This window comes from Castanea sativa, chromosome 8 (genome assembly GCF_040712315.1).
Source record: "Castanea sativa cultivar Marrone di Chiusa Pesio chromosome 8, ASM4071231v1".
Lineage (NCBI taxonomy): Eukaryota > Viridiplantae > Streptophyta > Magnoliopsida > Fagales > Fagaceae > Castanea > Castanea sativa.
Window position 1 is genome coordinate 9,505,781 of NC_134020.1, and position 20,215 is coordinate 9,525,995.

General features: G+C 33.3%; 1 protein-coding gene across 1 annotated transcript; it reads left to right on the top strand.

Moving 5' to 3' along the window:
- Nucleotides 1-8,233: 8,233 nt before the first annotated feature.
- LOC142605515 (protein METHYLENE BLUE SENSITIVITY 1) lies at nt 8,234-8,685 on the top strand. The gene has a single exon (XM_075776911.1). It carries the CDS (start codon nt 8,371-8,373, stop codon nt 8,683-8,685), a length of 315 nt encoding a protein of 104 aa, XP_075633026.1. The 5' UTR covers nt 8,234-8,370.
- Nucleotides 8,686-20,215: the final 11,530 nt, after the last annotated feature.

The following is a 20,215-nucleotide window of genomic DNA, read 5'->3' on the forward strand; positions in this document are numbered from 1 at the left end:
CAGAATACTCAATGATTTTCAAAAACCCGAAAAATTTCAAGAAAACCCAAAACCTAGGTCTAAATGCGTGAAATGCATGAAGAATGAAGGATTAAAGAAGCATACCAGAGGGAAAACATAAGGTTTAGGCCGAAATCCAAGTGGGTTTAAGGTTTAGAGAGAGAAGAGAGTGTTTGGGAGATAAAAAGACACAAATCTATCAAGAGAGAATGAGAGAAATGAATTTGATTTTCATGCTGAAGCTATTTAAAGAAAATGCATCTCAATGGATCGAGGATTTGTCAAGCACTAAAGCTCGACAGAAAACTCCTGTATGATCATGATGGGACAACTCATGGGTATCTCATATAGAGATTCCCATCCTCGCTTGTTAATGACAGTGGGTAAAATAGTATCAGAAAAATCCAATAGAATCACGCGGCGTTCCGAATGAATGCCACGTTTGGAGAAGTTCTCCGAGAAGTCCTGACGGGCCTTCTCATCATAGAACCAAACGTGAAAAGGAGTAGGATAAGAAGAAGAAGTCTCGAAACAAAGAGGGTTCCGAGACCGAGTGGATTTGCACTTGGGTGCCATGCGCAGACTATTTGAGAGAGAAGAGAGGGAGACAAACAGAAAAGCACCATCACAACAGAGTACCAAAAATGGAAATGAAAAGGTACGTCTGCATGAAATGTGCATGAGAATGTGACATGCAAAGAAAATTGCATCATGGGTTCAAACCAATCCAATCCTAACAGCACACAGTTTTTCAACATATAAACACACATTTAAATGCATGAAACATTGTAATAATGCAAATGAGATGCAATGCATGAGCACATAACACCATATAAGCAAAACCAAACCCAAAAATTTCATAGAATACTCAATGATCTTCAAAAACCCAAAAAAATTCAAGAAAACCCGAAAGTTAGGTCTAAATACGTGAAATGCTTGAAGAATAAAGGATTAAAGAAGCATACTAGAGGGAAAACACAAGGTTTAGGCTGAAATCCAAGTGGGTTTGAGGTTTAGAGAGAGAAAAGAGTGTTTGGGAGATGAAAAGACACAAATCTATCAAGAGAGAATGAGAGAAATGAATTTGATTTTTGCGTTGAAGCTATTTAAAGAAAATGCGTCTCGATGGATCGAGGATCTATTAAGCACTAAAGCTCGATAGATAGAATCTGTTGAGGCGCTGTTGAGAATCTGTCGATGGTAAAAACACCTCGATTGATTGAAAAGCTATCGAGAAGCTATCGACCAAATAGAAACTTTCTCGATGGATCGAGAATCTGTCAAGAAGCTATCGAGACAAATTCCAGAAAACTTCGATGGATCAAAGATGCGTTAAAATCTATCAAGAAAAGAAGTCCAAGGGTCTTGATAAATAGCTAGCTGTCGAGATTCTGTCGAGAAGCTGTCGAGCTTGATAAAACAGTTTTTCATAGAGAGGAAAAACACAAAAATAAATGCAATCAAGCAAGCTACTCAACCAAAGATCTAATCAACATGTTAAGCTCTTAAAAACATCTCTTAACAAAAAAATGCAAAGCATTCATAGATCCAAAACACGCACACACACACACACACACACACACACACACACACACACACTAAAGAAGTCTAACTAATTTTATATTTCAAAATTAAGTCAAAACAGTTTAGTGTGTATACATTAACACATGTTTTACTTGTAATGGCCAAATCACATTGTACCTGCACACGTATTAAGAGTAGCAAAGAATTTTGCGTGTTGTGTGTGAAAATATCACAAGAGTGCATAAGTGTCTCATGTTATGACGATTTTGTTAGAATGTGTGCCCTTAAATCCTATTGTATGATACTATGTATGACATTATGTATGACTTAATGTTGTGTTTAATAAAGTTGTTTTATTATTATCTAAAATAATGGTAACATGAATATTGGGACATTATCATATAGTCCATGAGATGCATAGTATGTGATTTATGTGATTTAGTCATAGAAGATATAAGTCACAAGTTCTTTGTAAACTCAGAATTTATAGTTCGTAGTCGGTGATGAAATTAGGCATTTCATCTAGGAAGACTATAACGTATCAACTAAGATGATTTGTCTTGATCATGGAAGTGGAGACTTCTAGTTGATATGTTGATATGTTTTAAGAGTTAAGATATATTGAACTGAGCCGCTGTGAAATTTATTATTCTCCTAACGACTGTCAAATGAATAATAAATCTCACGACTTCTATTTGCATAAACTCTTAATCATGAGAGAATAATGGACCTGATCATGATGTGTAGGTTGCTTTAATATATCAGGAGTGAGATCTAAAGTAACGGTCAAAATCTCAGTATGTTGGGCAGCCACATTTAGTGTTAATGGAACATATATTCTCAAGATGGAATTCATAGTCTCTTAACGGAGATATAAAATATTCCCTTAAGATAAGTTTAATGGGATCAGTTATTCAGAGAGTTAGGCCTAACCACTTTGGTAAGAAATTACTAAAGTATATATTTATGAAATTGGATTTCATAAATATATGATGAATAACTTTAAAGGATTAAACCGGTTACTCAAGGATAAGATGTAGTAATTTACAAAGTGACAGTCTACGTTTATGACTTTGTATTACTGCGAATATTTTATGAAGGGGTTGCATGTACAATAAAGTCTTGGGATATAATTTATTAATAAGGCCTAGAGTGCAATTATATTTATATAGTGGTATTAAATATAATTAATGATAACTTTAGATTTGTCAAGAGTTGTCGGAAAAGCCTAAGACCCATTGAAGCTAGTGTCTTATTGGTCCCTTTTTAGTCCCACTCCAAGCCACACATTAAAGCCTAATTGGAAAGGCCCAATAGGCCAGCCTAATTAGAAAATCAGTTAGTTATAAAGGGAGAAACATACATAATTTTTATTAGTGATATAAGAAATGGAGTGTATGTGAGAGTGAGAGTGAGACATACTTTCATTCTCCCTTTGAAAACTGATTGAGAGACCACACATCTTGGGCGTAAAGTGGAATTGGAGTGAAGATTAAAAGTGTTTCCAAGTGCTTCTAATCTTTGTTTTGAATTTCTCCACACCAAGGTACGCTATCTTGTTCTTAAATTCTGAAATTTATATAGTGCACGTTATCAATCATGAATGAAATAGATCTTTGTTTGTTGCTTCCGCTATGTGTTTTGTATGAGATACAAAACCAGTTTTTTCCAACAATTGGTATCAGAGCCAGGTTTTCATTTTATGATTGTATAGCGTGTGATTGGATTTTAGAATTTCAGAAAACCATTATCTTTGTGTTTTCAAATTTCTACATAAAGAACTTGTTCCATAAACCTTGTGTGCATTGATCAATGTATGCGATATATTGTTTTGCATGACACAAAGAGTGCACAGATTGGATATTAATGGAAGTTCTTTATGCCATGCCTTAGAGTAAATGCTTGGATGTGAATACGATTGAGTGTTGTACGGATTGCATTGATTATTGGTGGTTATTGATTGTTGAAATAACTGTAATATGCTTGCACCGCTTGGAATTCAATTGCATGGTTTGAATGTATTCTTGCATGGCTTACAGCTTGGTGTATTCTTGCATGGCTTATGGCTTGGAGTGGGAATTATTCATGGCCGTAAGTTATATATATATTGTAATGTGATGGCTGTAAGTTTTATATATATATATATATATATATATATATATATATATATATATATATATATATATATATAATGTAATAATTATATATTACATATATTAATTTGTATATATAATATAATATAATATAATATAATATGGATTTTTATATGTCATAAGGGTTTTTATTACATTATATATATTTATATATGTTATTGCTATTTTAATGAAATTTATTCCTAATGAGATTAGGATTATATTTTTCAAGGGTTTCTAGCATTATTATGATTCTTGATCTTAAAAACCTTTAATTTAAAATTTCTAGTGGGAGAGAGATACAAGGATTGTATCTCACGGCCTCCATTATCGGTTCATAGTAGTGTGGGTAAACACCTCGTCTTGGCGTATATGCCTCGCGATCCCAAAGGAGAGTGTTTACTTCATAGAACTACAAGATTGAACTTACCCGTTTAAAGTAGTGTGGACAAACACCTCGTTTTGGCGTATATGCCTCGCAATCCCAAAGGAGGGTGTTTTGTTTCATAGTACTACAAGTTTAAACACTATAAAAGGGAGATGAAATGTGGCTACACATGACTCTAGATAATGGTGTACACTAGACTAACTGTAATGTTAACCTCCCAAAAGAGCTATGTCATTATTACATAGAGGCTAAAGGTAATACAACATATTGTTAGTGTTTGATAAGAGTTATCATGATAGCATTAATAATGAGAATAATTCTCAACCAATTAATGTGTTTATAATAAACTTGCTACCAAGGAATTATAGACATGGATTGGGTTGTCGTTGCATATATTATTTTATAGTTTTATTAAGGTTCCATATTATATGCTTATATGCTAAATTGATAATGTCCAGTTTACTTATTATATTCATGTTTATTATGTTCAGATTTTAATCATGGCATCATTTAGTCCACTTGTTGCTATTCTTAACCAAAACAAACTGACTAGATCCAACTATGTTGACTGGAAAAGAAATTTGGACATTGTTCTTACTGCTGAAGAGCACAAATATGTGCTTACTCAACCATGTCCTAGCTTTCCTTCATTATATGCTCCTCTTGAGGAAAAACAGCGATATGATCGTTGGCAGAAATCTAATGAGATGGCCAAGTGCTATATCCTGGCATCTATTTCAAATATTCTACAGCATCAAATGCAAGATGTAGAACTTGCTTCGGACATAATGCATAGTCTGAAGGAGATGTTTGGTAAATAAGGCCGTTCTGCAAGGCAAGAAACTACGAGACAAATTTATAATACCAAAATGGCTAAAGGAAGCTCAGTGAGGGAGCATTGTCTTAGGATGATTGCTAATCTGAACACATTAGAAGTTTTAGGTGCCAACATTGATGGAGAATCCCAAGTGGATATGATACTCCAGTCACTACCGGAATCATTCAAGGAATTCAGACTCAATTATAATAAACAAAAAGATTTATTCTTTGACTGAATTAATGAATGAGTTAGTGGTGGCGGAAGACATCCTTGGTACTTCTAGTGTTGAAGCCAATGTGGGTGAAGCTTCTACTTCTCAACCTAAGTCGAAAGGCAAGGGTAAGAAGAAAAAGAAGAAGGACTTCACTAAGAAAGATGGTAAACAAATTGCTTTAGGAGTTGCCAACAAAGGAAAGAAAACCAAAGGAAAGTGTTTCCATTGTGGTGAGAAAGGACATTGGAAAAGGAATTGTCTAACATTCAAGGCTGCCAAGAATAAGGGTATGAAAAGTTCATTTCTTCTTGAAATATGTTTGGTACAGAATCCAACGGATTCCTGGTGTGTGGATTCAGGTTGTACTAATCATAGGTTTGTAGGTTGCCAACCAACTTTGTCCAGGGAATTTGGTCAATGTCCTTTGATTCCTCAATGGCGGTAATCTTGGCATGGAATCTCTTTGGAAGAGATCTAAGCACCTTTCTTATAATCTTGAGTTTAGGAATGGTCTCCCCAAGATACAAGGCAGAGTTTACTATGTCCTTCAGTTTAGCATAGAACTCATCAAACGACTCATCTGCCTCTATCTTAATCTCTTCAAAGCTCATGGTAAGCCTGTGAATCCTTGACAGCCTTAGTTCCTTCTAGGTTGTTTGGAGGATAGTCCACGTTTCCTTAGCTGTTTCAGTTGAGTATATCTTCTTGAACTCCTCATTAGTGACCGCACTAAATAAAGCATTCAATGCTCTGTTGTTGAAGTTTGCTGCTTTGATCTTGGCATTATCCTAACCAGCCGACGCTTCCTTTGGCTTAGTCCAGCCACTCTCCACAGCTTGCCATACCTTCTCATCTAAAGACTGCAAGAAAACTCTCATGCGTACTTTCTAGTATGCATAGTTAGTTCCATCAAATAAAGGAGAGATAATTAAAGATTGTTCTCTATCCATGACAAACAGGAGTCTATGGATCACATAGTAAAGATTAACCCTAATTAGAGTGTGTCTGCTCTGATACCACTTGATAGACCACGAAAGTATTGATCCCTTAGGTAAATTAACCAATTAATTAGCCAAGTTAATTAATTAGATTCAATTACATAAAATACGTGTGGTAACATAAACAAATCACCAAATAACTGAATGCAGTGAAAAATAAATTTAACACGGGTGATTTGTTTACAAATGGGGAAAACCACCGAGACAAAATCCCACCGATGAATTAAAGGTCACCACTCTCGAGAATTCACTATCATCAAAACAAGTGGTTACAAGTAAAAGGAATCTTAGTACCTAATACCAACTGGACTTACCCCAATACACAATTGGACTTATAATGTAGTGACAATCTCTCCTTTCAATGCACGGCTTAAAGTATGTGACTAACCAATCGATGCACGGATCCCAGTACGTGACGAACACACCAACTTGAGAAAGATATTGGCTACAAATCTCTTCAATTCACTTAGACGATGAAGATCGAGAAACTCCTTGGTTACAAAACCCTTGGCGCAAAGATGCAGTAGCTTCTACAAGAGAAAGATGAACTAGGGCAAATTGTCTCTAGTCACAATTTGAGTGAATAATCACTTTGCATCAAGTTGCATCACTTTAGACAGCCCTTAAAATAATCTTTATATATGTCTAGGGTTGTGAGAAAAGAAAATTTACACAAATAACTTGGATATGCGTGAAAAATAGATCTGAAAATCTAAATTTTGTAATTCTCGATAGATACAACTTCTGTCAAAAGCTGTCGAGAATTATACATTAAACCTCGATAAATTTATCTGTCGAGTTTTAATGAATATCACTTCTTCACTTGTTTCTTGGACAGATTTGCATTGCTTCAATACTAGACTTGAACTCTTGTTCCTTGAAGTATTAAACACATCCTAGATCTACCCAATTACAAGTAAAGTGCCTTTTTTCAAAAGATTAGCCAATTCTACATGACATATATTCTAACAAGCTCCACATATGTTCTAACAGTAGCAACTTACTATAGCAAGTTACTAAAAAATTTTAAGTTTGGTACCATTGTTGTGAGGCTTTTTTAGTGTTTGTGTTGCTAAAATAGCTTTGAAGTTATTTTAACAACCTTATTGTGAATGCTCTTAGTCACTAAAATCTTAGCTCTTACCAATAGACAGCAGTAAATAACAATTATCTTTCTAGTTGTTTACTCTGTCTCTATTTGACCGAATAACAAATGGAGTTCTAGGAGTCTTCTTTCCATTCTATACTTCATTCTAATTTGCTACTACATCAACGACAAAGGTATGTTCAGATTTAGATCTACTTTCAAACGATTTTTATTTTTATTTATTTTTATTTATAAAAATGAGATGGCTAGATTTGAGTATTTCCAACAAAGCCCAAAAATCCATTCAAGTTCGAAACACGTATTTCGGCTAGAATGCCAAAATTTCAGCCAGAACATTGGTTCAGGCTGGTATAAAGCGAAATTTGAAGCGAAACGGAATTGGAGGGGGGGGGGGTTAGTTGCATCGGTCCCACCACTTATAGTAAACTACATCAGAGTTGTGCCACAAAAGTTGTGTCTACAATCAACATACTTTCTCAATTTTTTTTTAAAGGGAAAACACTTTTTTGTCCCTATATTTTAATCATATTTTCAATTTCATCCGTAAGTTTTCATTTTAATTCTAATATTTTTAAAATTTCTGCGATTTTGGCCATTGTGATCATTTCACTTATGAAAAATGCCTACATGGTTAATAATATATAAATTTTTATTAGATGTTAATTTGTAAGTAGGATGACAATATGGATCAAAATGGCCACAAATTTGTGAATGTAGACTAAAGTAAAAGTTGTGAAAACTTGAGAATCAAATTGAAAATATGAAGGAAATATAAAAACAAAAAACATGTATTCTAAGTAGTAAAGTCTCTTATTATTAAATAAGAAATTTGATTGTCTATACTAAAAAATCTATTGGTATCTAAACGTGAAGTTAAAGAACAATAATTGGACATAGAGATTGAAATTCTTGTATTTAGAGCAATAAATGAAAGAACTCAGTGTAAACGAAATTGGGCCACACCTAAAACTAAACCTGACGAAGTCCACCGAGCTCTTTCATAAACCCAAACCCATCAACTCAAATCCCCAGACCAAAACACACGGACGCACACGGACACACTCTCTCTCTCTACCCATACTATATATATCTGTAAACCATTGATTCTCTACCAATCTCTCTCTCCCAATCCCAAATCAAAAACCTAGGGTTTCATACGCATCTCTCTCCCTCGCTCTCTTAAACCATGACAGGAAAAGCGAAGCCAAAGAAGCACACAGCGAAGGAGATCGCAGCAAAAGTTGACGCCGCAACCACAAACAGAGGAGGAGGAAAAGCTGGTCAAGCTGATAGGTCAGGATCTGAGAAAGGCGGCCATGCGAAGCTTGAGTGTCCTCACTGCAAGATCACAGCTCCGGATCTCAAGTCTATGCAGATCCACCATGATGCTAAGCACCCTAAGCTTCCTTTTGACGATTCCAAGCTCGTCAATCTCCACGCTTCCCATGTTGTTGAGTCCAGTAAACCCCGCCCTGGCGTCCGTGGCAGCCACAAGAAGTAAAAATTCCTAAACGAGGAGTTCTAGACTCTCTTTATCGAGTGTATATTAATTGTTATTGTTATTCCCTATTTCTATCGTGATGATGATGCCACTGTTGATGTTTCATGTTTTAATGTTAACTTATCTGCTTTTTGCTAGTAGTTGGGTTGTGTTTTACTTTTTGATAATTCAATAATGGGATTTGAACCACCCTGGATGTCTCGATTGCATATACCAGGAAGTGCCTGTTGAGCTACAAGGCTCTTGGTTGGTTTGTGGGTTTTTATTTATTTACTTTATTGTTTTTGGTTTTATAAGACCAGCTATGCGTTATCATACTGAATGTTATTGGGCTGTTAAGAAACTACAAGTTCATAAAAAATAAAAATAAAAATTGTTAATGAATAATGAGTATGTGGAAATACAAAGAAAGAAAAACTTGATTAAAGATGTAGATGGTGAAAGGGAGTGATTAATGCCTCACGCCCAAAATAACATTAGAAGTAGTGAACATGACACCTGAATTTAAGGAGGTAATGTATGACTTTGGATAGAATAGAATGACGGAAAAGATATTGCTGATCATGATTAGTATGTTGATGATCCATAGTGGATCTCAAAAATTTTGGACTAAAGTTTGGTTGTTGTTTTGGGGATTGATTAGTTATTATTGTTGACAAGTAGGTGATTGGCTTGCTAGGTCTTTAGGGTATGTTTGGTACATTGAATGAAGCTTATGGTAGGAATTGTAATTTTTATTACTAGTAATAAAGTGTATTGTAATGTAATAACTAATCCTATTCATTAGATTGGTTGAGTTATAACATTAGAATGAAACTTAACATTTATTTTAAGAAATATTTTACTCATACAATTATATCTTCTTAAAAATTGTTATTTTGAAATTTAAGAGAGATATGTGTTATTTTTTTTAATTTTTTAATTTTTATAATTGTTAGATGTATATGGAAAGTTTGTTTAGTACATTGAATGAAGCTTATGGTAGGAATTGTAATTTTTATTACTAGTAATAAAGTGTATTGTAATGTAATAACTAATCCTATTCATTAGATTGGTTGAGTTATAACATTAGAATGAAACTTAACATTTATTTTAAGAAATATTTTACTCATACAATTATATCTTCTTAAAAATTGTTATTTTGAAATTTAAGAGAGATATGTGTTATTTTTTTTAATTTTTTAATTTTTATAATTGTTAGATGTATATGGAAAGTTTGTTTAGTACATTGAATGAAGCTTATGGTAGGAATTGTAATTTTTATTACTAGTAATAAAGTGTATTGTAATGTAATAACTAATCCTATTCATTAGATTGGTTGAGTTATAACATTAGAATGAAACTTAACATTTATTTTAAGAAATATTTTACTCATACAATTATATCTTCTTAAAAATTGTTATTTTGAAATTTAAGAGAGATATGTGTTATTTTTTTTAATTTTTTAATTTTTATAATTGTTAGATGTATATGGAAAGTTTGTTTATTTGAAAATATATTATGTTTTGAAATTATTGCACTTACTAAGGAATAACCAATACCAATACAACATTTTAAAGAGGAATAGTTATTCCTCATTTTGAAGTATAACTATTCATAAGGAACGACTATTCCTTGTAATAAGAACATAACCAAACTAAAAAATAATTAAACCATAAGAATGTTTTAGTGGTTATGGAATATGGGTAATTTCACTAGTGTTACACTTGTTTTTGTGATTTGTTTGTGGCCCATTGGAATGTCATTGGTTAGTTGTATGCTGTATTTACTAAGTGGGATTGGGTAATTTGCCTGTGGTTATGAGGTGGCTTTTTTATATAAATCGTTTGTGGCTCCTAGAAGCAAATGATGGAATGTTATGGGTTAGTCGTATGCTATGGCTAGTAAGTTGGGTTATGGATTATAGTGACTATTTGAGAATATGCAAACTTTTTTATTTTTTACTTTATATATATATATATATATATATATATATATATATATAAAGATAATTTTTAAGATTTGAATTCTTATTGTGTTATACTGATCATGTTGCTTGAATGATGCTTTTTATTTTATTTATTTTTTTAATGAATGTGTGCAGGTTTTGGTTTAAGGTTTTGGGAGTCATATTCTTGATGTTAATGATTTTTAATTTGTCCAGAGTTTTTTATTTTTATTTTAATGGTTAGTCTATTTCATTAATGTTTAATGGTTTAGGATATGAATGACCTATATTCGCTAGGTAATTATAGTTTCTGGCTGCTTCTAATTTTCTTCTTTATTGCTTTAACACCCTGGTACAGTGGGGATTCATAAAGTTTTTTATGTCTTCATAGCTCCTCAATGTATACTGATGTTGAGAATTTTGTAGTCTGTTTAGTAAGTGCAGTTCTTTTGATATATCCTAGTCTGTGAAGTAAGTATTTCTTTTGATATTTCCTCCAATCTATGCAGTTGAAGAGCTTATTGGCATCTAAATAAAGTTAGGATCTTGATGCAGACAACAAATCAGACCTATCAATGTGATTGATTTTGTTGGACTTGATTGATGGTGATTGATGCTGATTGCCACTGATTGATGCTGAGAGATTTGACTGTTATTTGAATGTTATTTACATATATTATGTAATCTCGTTATGGTTTTATTTTCTGTCCATATAAGATGTAATTTCGGGACTCTTTAAAGGGTCTCAAGTTCGTTATTGTAACCGGTTAATTATGGATTTATTAAAGTTGGGGGTTTTATTCTAATGCTTGGGGCTCTGATTCCAAGCAAGCCCAAGTACTGATTCTTGGGATCCTTTTTATGCTTGGTGTTGATTCCAACTTCCAAGCAGCACTCTGTGCTAATGCTGAGGAGGTTATCTATTTTTCTGTCATCTGCTTGATGTTGATCAAGCAAGCCGTAGGTGCTAATTCCTAAGTCCCATTCCTTTCCTTTGTTTCCCAAATAATTGCCCCCTCCTAGAGTCTTTTGTCCTGCTGCTTGTCCTACATCAAATCTGGCGAAGTTCTTGTGCTCTTAATTGTTTGAGATACCTTTTGTTTGTTGGAGTTAGTAAAATCTCTAGGCTTTGTTGTCCATTACCTGGATTGAGTGTTGGATGATAACGTTTGGTGCTTGAAAACAATGCCTATTAATGGAATCATGCCCACGTCTCATTTAATTTTGTTGGGATGCCCCCTCGAAAGAGAAAAGGAATCCAGAATTTAATTGTGTGTTATATACCTACGAATTAAATGCAAGGGGAGGAGGTGCTAGTAGAGCTAGAGTTCATTGGAAAATTATATTGTTTCTCACAATCAAACATTCTCCCATTTAGTTTATTATTATAATAGTACGTTTCTTCACATTCACAACATTCCCTATTAGTTGAGCCCCAAACTTCGTTTGCATATGCTGAGGATGGTATTCTAGTTCACATTCATATCATAAATTGAATGTTGCAAGTATTTTAGTAGATGAATCAGGTGACACCTAGAAATCTAGTGAGATATTTTGTTTCATGTTTGGAAGTTTGGAAGCATCTGGTTGTTTTTACTTTTTAGTAATGGTCATCTAGAGAGATTTTGTAAACATTTTTCAATGTTTATATTGTTGTGTGGAAGAGATTGTTAATGAGTGGTTATGATATTCAAAACAGAAGATGGCGATTCTTGTATTGGTTTGCATATGTAAATTGTAAATTTATGCGTTAAAGTTTGTTATTGATTTGGCTAGTAAAGATGGTACTGAAATTGTGAAATAATAAAAGGCTAAATTTTTAGGAATTTTACACTTGATTGATTTTGATTCTATTCAGGCGGCATGGTCAAAAAAAAAAAAAAAAAAAAAAAAAAAAACTCTATTGTGTACGAGCAATTCACAGGGTTCACCATGCAATAAATATTTCACAATTAAGGTGTGGTACTGTCTGTTGTTGCAATCTAATCATGGTATATGAAATTACTAATATTCTTCTTGATTGTGTTGTGCACATTTTCATTAATATAATAGAGAGGCAAAGAACATAAACATGGGTAATAAAAAGCTTTAAGACATCTTTTGAGTATGATCAGCTTTAAATGTTTCGTGTATGTGAAATATCTGCTATTTCACTAACTCAACTTTATTTCTATTGCTTGCTCGTGTATCTTTCTTGCACTTGCATTGTATGAGTGAAGAGTCATCGGACCTACAAAACAGAGTGCATAAATGTTCTAGCTTCGTCCCCTTATTGCTTGATGAAGCAGCCTTGGTTCTATACTATTGTACACGTGTAACCTGATTGCAGTATCAGACCCTTGTCTCCTCTTTCTTCTTATTTTATTTTCTTTTCCTTATTTCTTTAGTGAAATTAGCTTTTGGGTTTATGCTGCTGGTATTTTGCATTAATATTATCAACCTCGTATGGTTTGGAGGTATAATTGTCCCTTTTTGTGTCTTCCATGGATATTTGCAAACAAGAATTGATACTTTTGGAAGATTGACAACAGAATAGAAACCTTGATACTCTCTTAAATTCTTATATTGGGCACATATTAGCTGTACTATATGCAAATATTTACCGTTATAAACTCGTCTAGTCTACCTTGCAATTGAAGATTGTCTAGTTTACCTTTTAAAGATGTTGAGATTTTGTCTAGAGTTTTGTAACTCAATTGGTTAAACAATTCTTGATGTTTACAAATGAGATATTTATGACCCGTTTGGATTGAGGTTGAGGGAGACAGTTGGGATTTGGATTGATGGGAGTATTAGTTACATCTCTTGCTCTTCATCTGGAAGTGCAGGGATTGAAGTGATTTTAAGGTATAGAATATAAATAAATCTATTTTGTTATGTTAGTTGTAGCAAGCCTTCCCTCCTCTCAATTCGGAAAGATTGTGGATGTTTTTATTAATGGCTTAAAACCTTTTCAAATTAAATGCAATGGAACTCACGGGGGATTTGTTTTGATAAAACAAAAAAAATAAAAAACACAAATATGCAGTTGATTGCTAGTATTTTCTCTCTTTAAAAAAAAAAAAAAACTTTTGTGGTAAGAATGTGGTGACTGGTTTCAATGATTCAATGAACCTCATAGGAAAATATTTGATAAAGATTATGGGTAGTGTGGACTTACTCGAAGGATGTTAGTCGTATTTTACGTTTGCTTTTTCTTTGCTGGCCAGATGTGGCTAGACTTAGAGAGGGCAAAAGGGAAGAATAAAGTGAATTTGAAGTACTTTAATTTTATTATTATTTTTTGATTGAAAGTGAATTTGAAATACAAAAACAAAAGAATTTTAAAGCTTCAAAAGTGGAGAAAAGAATCAAGGATTGTGTGACTAACCCCTTGTTGGGCTCGGTGACTGATGAGCTTGCAAGGGTCGCTCTCAGTGTTTTATAAAAAGCCCTAGCCTTTTGTCAATACATTCTGTACCCAGTGTAAGTGTTGCGGTGAAATTTTGTGCTGGCAATGGCAGCTAAGGTGTTAAAACCAAAAATATTGACATTTAGGATTACATAGCCAGGGCTAAGTTTTTTAATATTTTACTTAGGTGCTTTGTGTTCTTTTAAAAATAGGAGATTTTTAAAACTTATGGATGCATGATGTAGGTTGTGTGGAGAATCGCTTGGAGAGTAGTCTATAAAGAGACAGAGAGATTGGGCCTAGGGAGAGCAATTTTGCCCCACCTCGCTTGACCCGCCCCTTCCCTCTTCGTCACGTGGATTTTCCCCGCCTCGCAAAGGTGGTGGAGCGGGGATGGAGCAGGGATGAGGCGAGATTTTAGTCCTGCACTACAAGGCTGGGCGGGGGTGGGTTTAGACTTTTTAGACCCAATCCGCTCCGCCCCTCCCCATCCTCGCCCTGTCCCGCATTGATAAGGGTTAAATTGTAAATTTTTTATACCCTAAAACCCTATTATTTAAACAAACATATCATCAGCTTATTTTATTCTAACCAACAAGGCTTTTCACCTCTTTTTTTTTCTCTAACAAGGTTGGAAATAAGGTACTAATGTTAACATTTGCTTTTGTCTTTACTATAAACAAATTTATATACTATTGAATCATTAATTTTGTATTATGAGCTTTTTGTTTTTGTTATGATATTGCCTTGTTAATATAATATTATTCAATTTTTGCTAAAAATTAGTTTGATTTTATGGGTTAAATTTATTTGTAATTTCAAGTATATTTTTATTAATGAAAAGGTTTTATTAAAAACAATTGTAATAGTTGTGGGAGAATTAACAAGAAATAGCATTTTACGGGGTGGGGATGGGATAAGACAAAAACCATGCGGGGTGGGGACGAAGACCCCATCCTTCGGAACTGCCCTGCCCCATTGCCATTTGAGTTGTTCGGTTCGATGTAGACTTAATGTGTTCCACACACTTTAGCAAAGATGAGAAGCAAAATGCAAAAGTAAGGATCAGTTTGGTTATTTTATTTGTTTTTGGTGTCTCAAGAAATTGTTCTTAGAAACAGTTACCAAGTATTTTCTCACCCCAAAAATTTATTTGATATTAGTTTTCTATTTCTCATTAAAATAAAAAAAAATAAAAAGAAAGAAAAAAGAAGCCAAAAACCCTACTAAAAAGTTATTTAACCCGTTCATAGGTGGTGCACAATCTAAATTCATTCAACCTAGCATAAAATCAATCCTACCATTTAAATCCAAACCACAACTACAAATAGAAAATCCAAAAACCTAAAAACCAAAATCAAAACCCATAAAATCCAATGGCATTGGGTTGGGCGACAATGTGAGTGGGTTGAGGACGATGCATTGGTTTCTCATTGCATTGGTATTGGTTTGCTGAGAGAGAGAGAGAGAGAGAGAGAGAGAGAGAGAGAGAGAGAGAGAGAGAGAAGACATTAAAAGCACATCATTTAAATGGCAAAAGAAAGTGATGGTGCAAACACAATAATAATGGAAATAACATAAAGAGAAACTGAATAATACTTTTGAATATTATTTATTTAAAATTAGAAAATACACAAAACTATTTAGACTAAGGCGCGACACTCACTCTCTTTAAGGAGACTTAAGCCGTTGGTTGGCTAATCTATGGTGCAGACCTTCTCGGACTTGTTTCCCCCAAAATACAATAGCCCAACAAATTTCATATGGTTAGAATAATTTCAGCACAAAGTATTCAAGCCCAAAGCTACACCAGGAAGAACACCTTTCTCTACCAAGATCCTCTCTATTATTTTAGTGTATAAGAATGCTTGCAATTGCTGGATTTTTTGGTGTACATTGGAAAGAGTCTGAATGAGTCTATTTATAGGCTCAATGGGCCACACAAAATTATTACCCAAATTAATCTGGTTAATTAGGTCCATAAATCTAATGTAATGGGTGTTACAAGATTATTTGTTGGACATAAATCTGATGGGCTGCAGTTACACAATTAATGGATGAGATAAGGAGTTTTTGAAGAATGAAAAGGCATAAACGGCTAGTCCATTAAGTGGATTAATGACTCTTCCATTTTCATAATAAAAATCGAGTATTAATTCAGGTCGTTAACTCATCGACTGATATGGTAATTATTCTAAATGGGCTGTCAAGTAGGAGGATCCAAGAGGCTGATTCATTTCCATTTTTGACACCTCTTACTTTCACCTCCCCCTTGCGCACGTATCTAGCCTAATATCTAAATCAATACATATTAGCCCATTAATCACCACAATTAAAAAGAATAAAAGAGTCTCTCTCCTTTTCAATGTGGGATTAATCATTCCACTAACTCCTTATCTTCCATATTAACTCCCACATCTTTACATTTATGTTGTCATATAAGTCCATTTTAACATTTTAATATTAAAATGCTCCAACAATCCCCCACTCATTTTAATATTAAAATTTATTAGTTAAAGAGAGATTACCAGGCAAAGATGAGTTACTATGCTTCATGAAGGCGTGCTTTGCATTGAAAAAACATTTAGTAAAACAACGATCTCAACTCCAGAGTTGTACTAATCTTTGGCTTAAACTAGGACTATTTTGGGGAAATTAAGTGTCACTGCTTACACAATAAATGCACTTACATCATAGGGATGAACAATTAAAAAATTATTATTTACAAAACAAAATACTTTAAGAAATAAATAGAGCATTTTCTTACGACCATCGTATGGTTCGTTTCTTCCATCGAAACCAATTCTTAGGATCTCTAGTCCTTGGGTTGGGTATCCTCATACATGGCTCATGAATCTATGGACTTTAGTCCCATCTCCCTCTATATATTCCAGAACTTATCTTTTTCCAAGGCTTTGGTAAATGGATCTGCAAGATTATCATTAGAGTTAACATAATCCACAGCTATGATGCCACTACTCAAATAAGATCGCATGGTATTGTCCTTTCTTATTATAGGTTTGGATTTACCATTGTAATACCGATTTTTAACTCTACCAATTGTGGCAGTATTATCACAATGAATTTATATAGGAGGATTTGGTTTTTCCCAAAGTGGAATTTCATATAACAAATCTCTAAGCTAATTTGCCTCTTCACTAACTGAAGTTAATCCTATTAATTTAGCTTTCATTGTTGAATTAGCAATTATTGTTTGCTTTTTAGATTTCCAATAGATAGCACCACTACCTAAGGTAAAAATATAACTAGTAGTAGAGAGAGAATTAACTGACAAAGTATTCCAATCGGCATCACTAAAAGTTTCAATCACAGCAGAGTAATTTTTATAAAATAAGCTGTAACTTTTGGTACCAATTACATATCTCATGACTCGCTCAATAGCTAGCCAATGATCTCTACTAGACTTGTTAGTAAATCTGCTAAGCACTCCTATTGCATATGCAAGTCTTGTACAATTTGTAGCATAACACAAACTACTAATGATTCTAGCATAATCCTTTTGATTAAAAATCTCATCATCACTACTCACAGGAAATAAATGAACACTAGAATTAAAAGGAGTAGCTACACTTTTGTGATCATGAAAATTATATTTTCTCAAAAATGTTTACAATATAATATGATTGATCAAGAAATATTCCATCACATGTTTTTGTAATTCTCATGCCCAAAATAAAATTAGCCTCACCAAGATCTATCATATCTAAATGGTTTTTAAGCATATTTGTTGTGTTATTTATAGCATGCACATTTGAGCCAAAAATCAACATTTCATCCACATAGAGGCTAATAATAACATGTAAATTACTCCATGATTTAGAATAAATACATTTATCGCATTAATTTGATTTATAACCATTCTCAATCATGAACTTTTCATGCCATTGTTTAGGTGCCTGTTTTAATCCATATAGGGATTTATGTGACTTACATACCTTGCTTTCTTCCTCTAGGCTCCTATTTAGAAAAGTAGTTTTTACATCCATTTAATGTATTTTCAAATAAAAAATTGCAGTAATAGAAATTAACAATATTGTTGGAAAATTTAGACCCCGGTTGATAGAATTAACAAGTTTTAAACCCAAGTTGTTAATTGGATTTATTATGAATAAAACTTGTTAAAACAAACAAACATCAATATCAAGTTAATATTATGCACAGTGAAAAAAAAGAAGATAAGATATGATGACCCAAGAAAACTAATGAAACAAACTAGTTTCACAGTAAAAAACTTGGGGGGAAACCTTCCCAGAAAGCAATTCACTATAGTAAAGAGAAGTTTCAAATCTAGTACAAAACCTTTGTCCCTAGACTCTACAATCCCCGTAGATGAACTTATAGCATAAACCTTTTACCGCTTCAAAACCTTTGAACTCTTCAATATATGAACGCTACCCTTTGATGCACGGATCCCAGTATGTGACTAACTCATTTGCACGAATCCCAGTACGTGACTCACTCACTAAATTGAGGAAGAAGAATGTTGGTTGCAAAGTTATTCACTTCATCAACAATGAAGATCAAAAAGCACTTGGTTACAAAACTTTAAAGCGCAAAGACGTAGTAGCTTCTTTTAGATAGAATAAGGCACCGGTCACTTTTTGCATGTGTTCTCCCTTGTATTCTCTTATGTGACGGCCTTTATTTTAGGATGTGTGCCCTTAAATCCTATTGTATGATGCTATGTATGACATTATGTATGACATTATGTATGACTTAATGTTGTGGTTAATAAAGTTGTTTTATTATTATCTAAAAATAATGGTAACATGAATATTGAGACATTATCATATAGTCTATGAGATGCATAGTATGTGATTTAGTCACAGGAGATATAAATTACAAGTTTTTTGTAAACTTAGAATTTTAGTATGTAGTCGATGATGAAATTGGGCATTTAATCTGCGAAAACTATAACATATCAACTAAGATGATTTGTCTTGATCATGGAAATGAAGATTTCTAGTTGATATGTTGATATGTTTTAAGAGTTAAAACATATTGAACTAGACCGCTGTAAGATTTATTATTCTCCTAACGACTGTCAAATGAATAATAAACTCACGACTTCTATTTACATGAACTTTTAATCCTAAGAGGATAATGGACCTGATCATGAACTGTAGATTGCTTTAATATATTAAGAGTGAGGTCTAAAGAAACGATCAAAACTTCAGTATGTTGGGCAATCACATTTAATGTTGATGGAACATATATTCTCAAGATGGAATTCATAATCTCTTAATGGAGATATAAAATATTCCCTTAGATAAGTTTAATGGGTTCAGTTATTCAGAGAGTTAGGCCTAACCACTTTGGTAAGAAGTTACTAAAGTATATATTTATGAAATTGAATTTCATAAATATATGATGAATAATTTTAAGGATTAAACCGGGTACTCAAGGAATTAAGATGTAGTAATCTTGAAAGTGGCAGTCTATATTCATGACTTTGTATTACTACGAATATTTTATGAAGGGGTTACATGTACAATAAAGTCTTGGGATATAATTTATGAATAAGGCCTAGAGTGCAACTATATTTATATAGTGGTATTAAATATAGTTAATGGTATCTTTGAACTTGTCAAGAGTTGACATTAAAGTCCAAGGCCTATTGGAGCTAGTGTCTTATTGGTCCCTTTTGGTCCCACTCCAAGCCACACACTTAAGCCCAATTGGAAAGGTCCAAAAGGCTAGCCTAGTTAGATAATCAGTTAAATACAAAGGTAGAAACATACATAATTTTTTGAGTGTGAAAAAATAATAACACTATTGTGAAAAGGTGTGTAAGAAGTGTTAGACACTTTGACATTCTCCCTTGGAAAACTGATTGAGAGACCACACTTCTTGGGTGTTAGTGGAATTAGAGTGAAGATTAAAAGTGTTTCCAAGTGATTCTAATCTTTGTTTTTGAAATTCACCTTACCAAGGTATACTCTCTTGTTTCTGAAACTTACATAGTACATGTTAACATTTGTGAATGAAGTAGATTCATTATTTTTCTGTTGTGTATGTTTTGTATGCGATACAAACATGTATTTATTCAACACTTTAAAATAAACCTTATCTATATGTCTAGGGTTTTGAGAAAAGAAACCCTCCACATAAATGTCAGCATGACCCGAAAATCAGATCTAAAAAACTGATTTTCTTAATTCTCGATAGATAGCATCTTTCAAGCAGCTATC

What these genes read in the sequence shown, in the direction of transcription:
- LOC142605515 (XM_075776911.1), top strand. Translation starts at nt 8,371, where the DNA reads ATGACAGGAAAAGCGAAGCCAAAGAAGCACACAGCGAAGGAGATCGCA.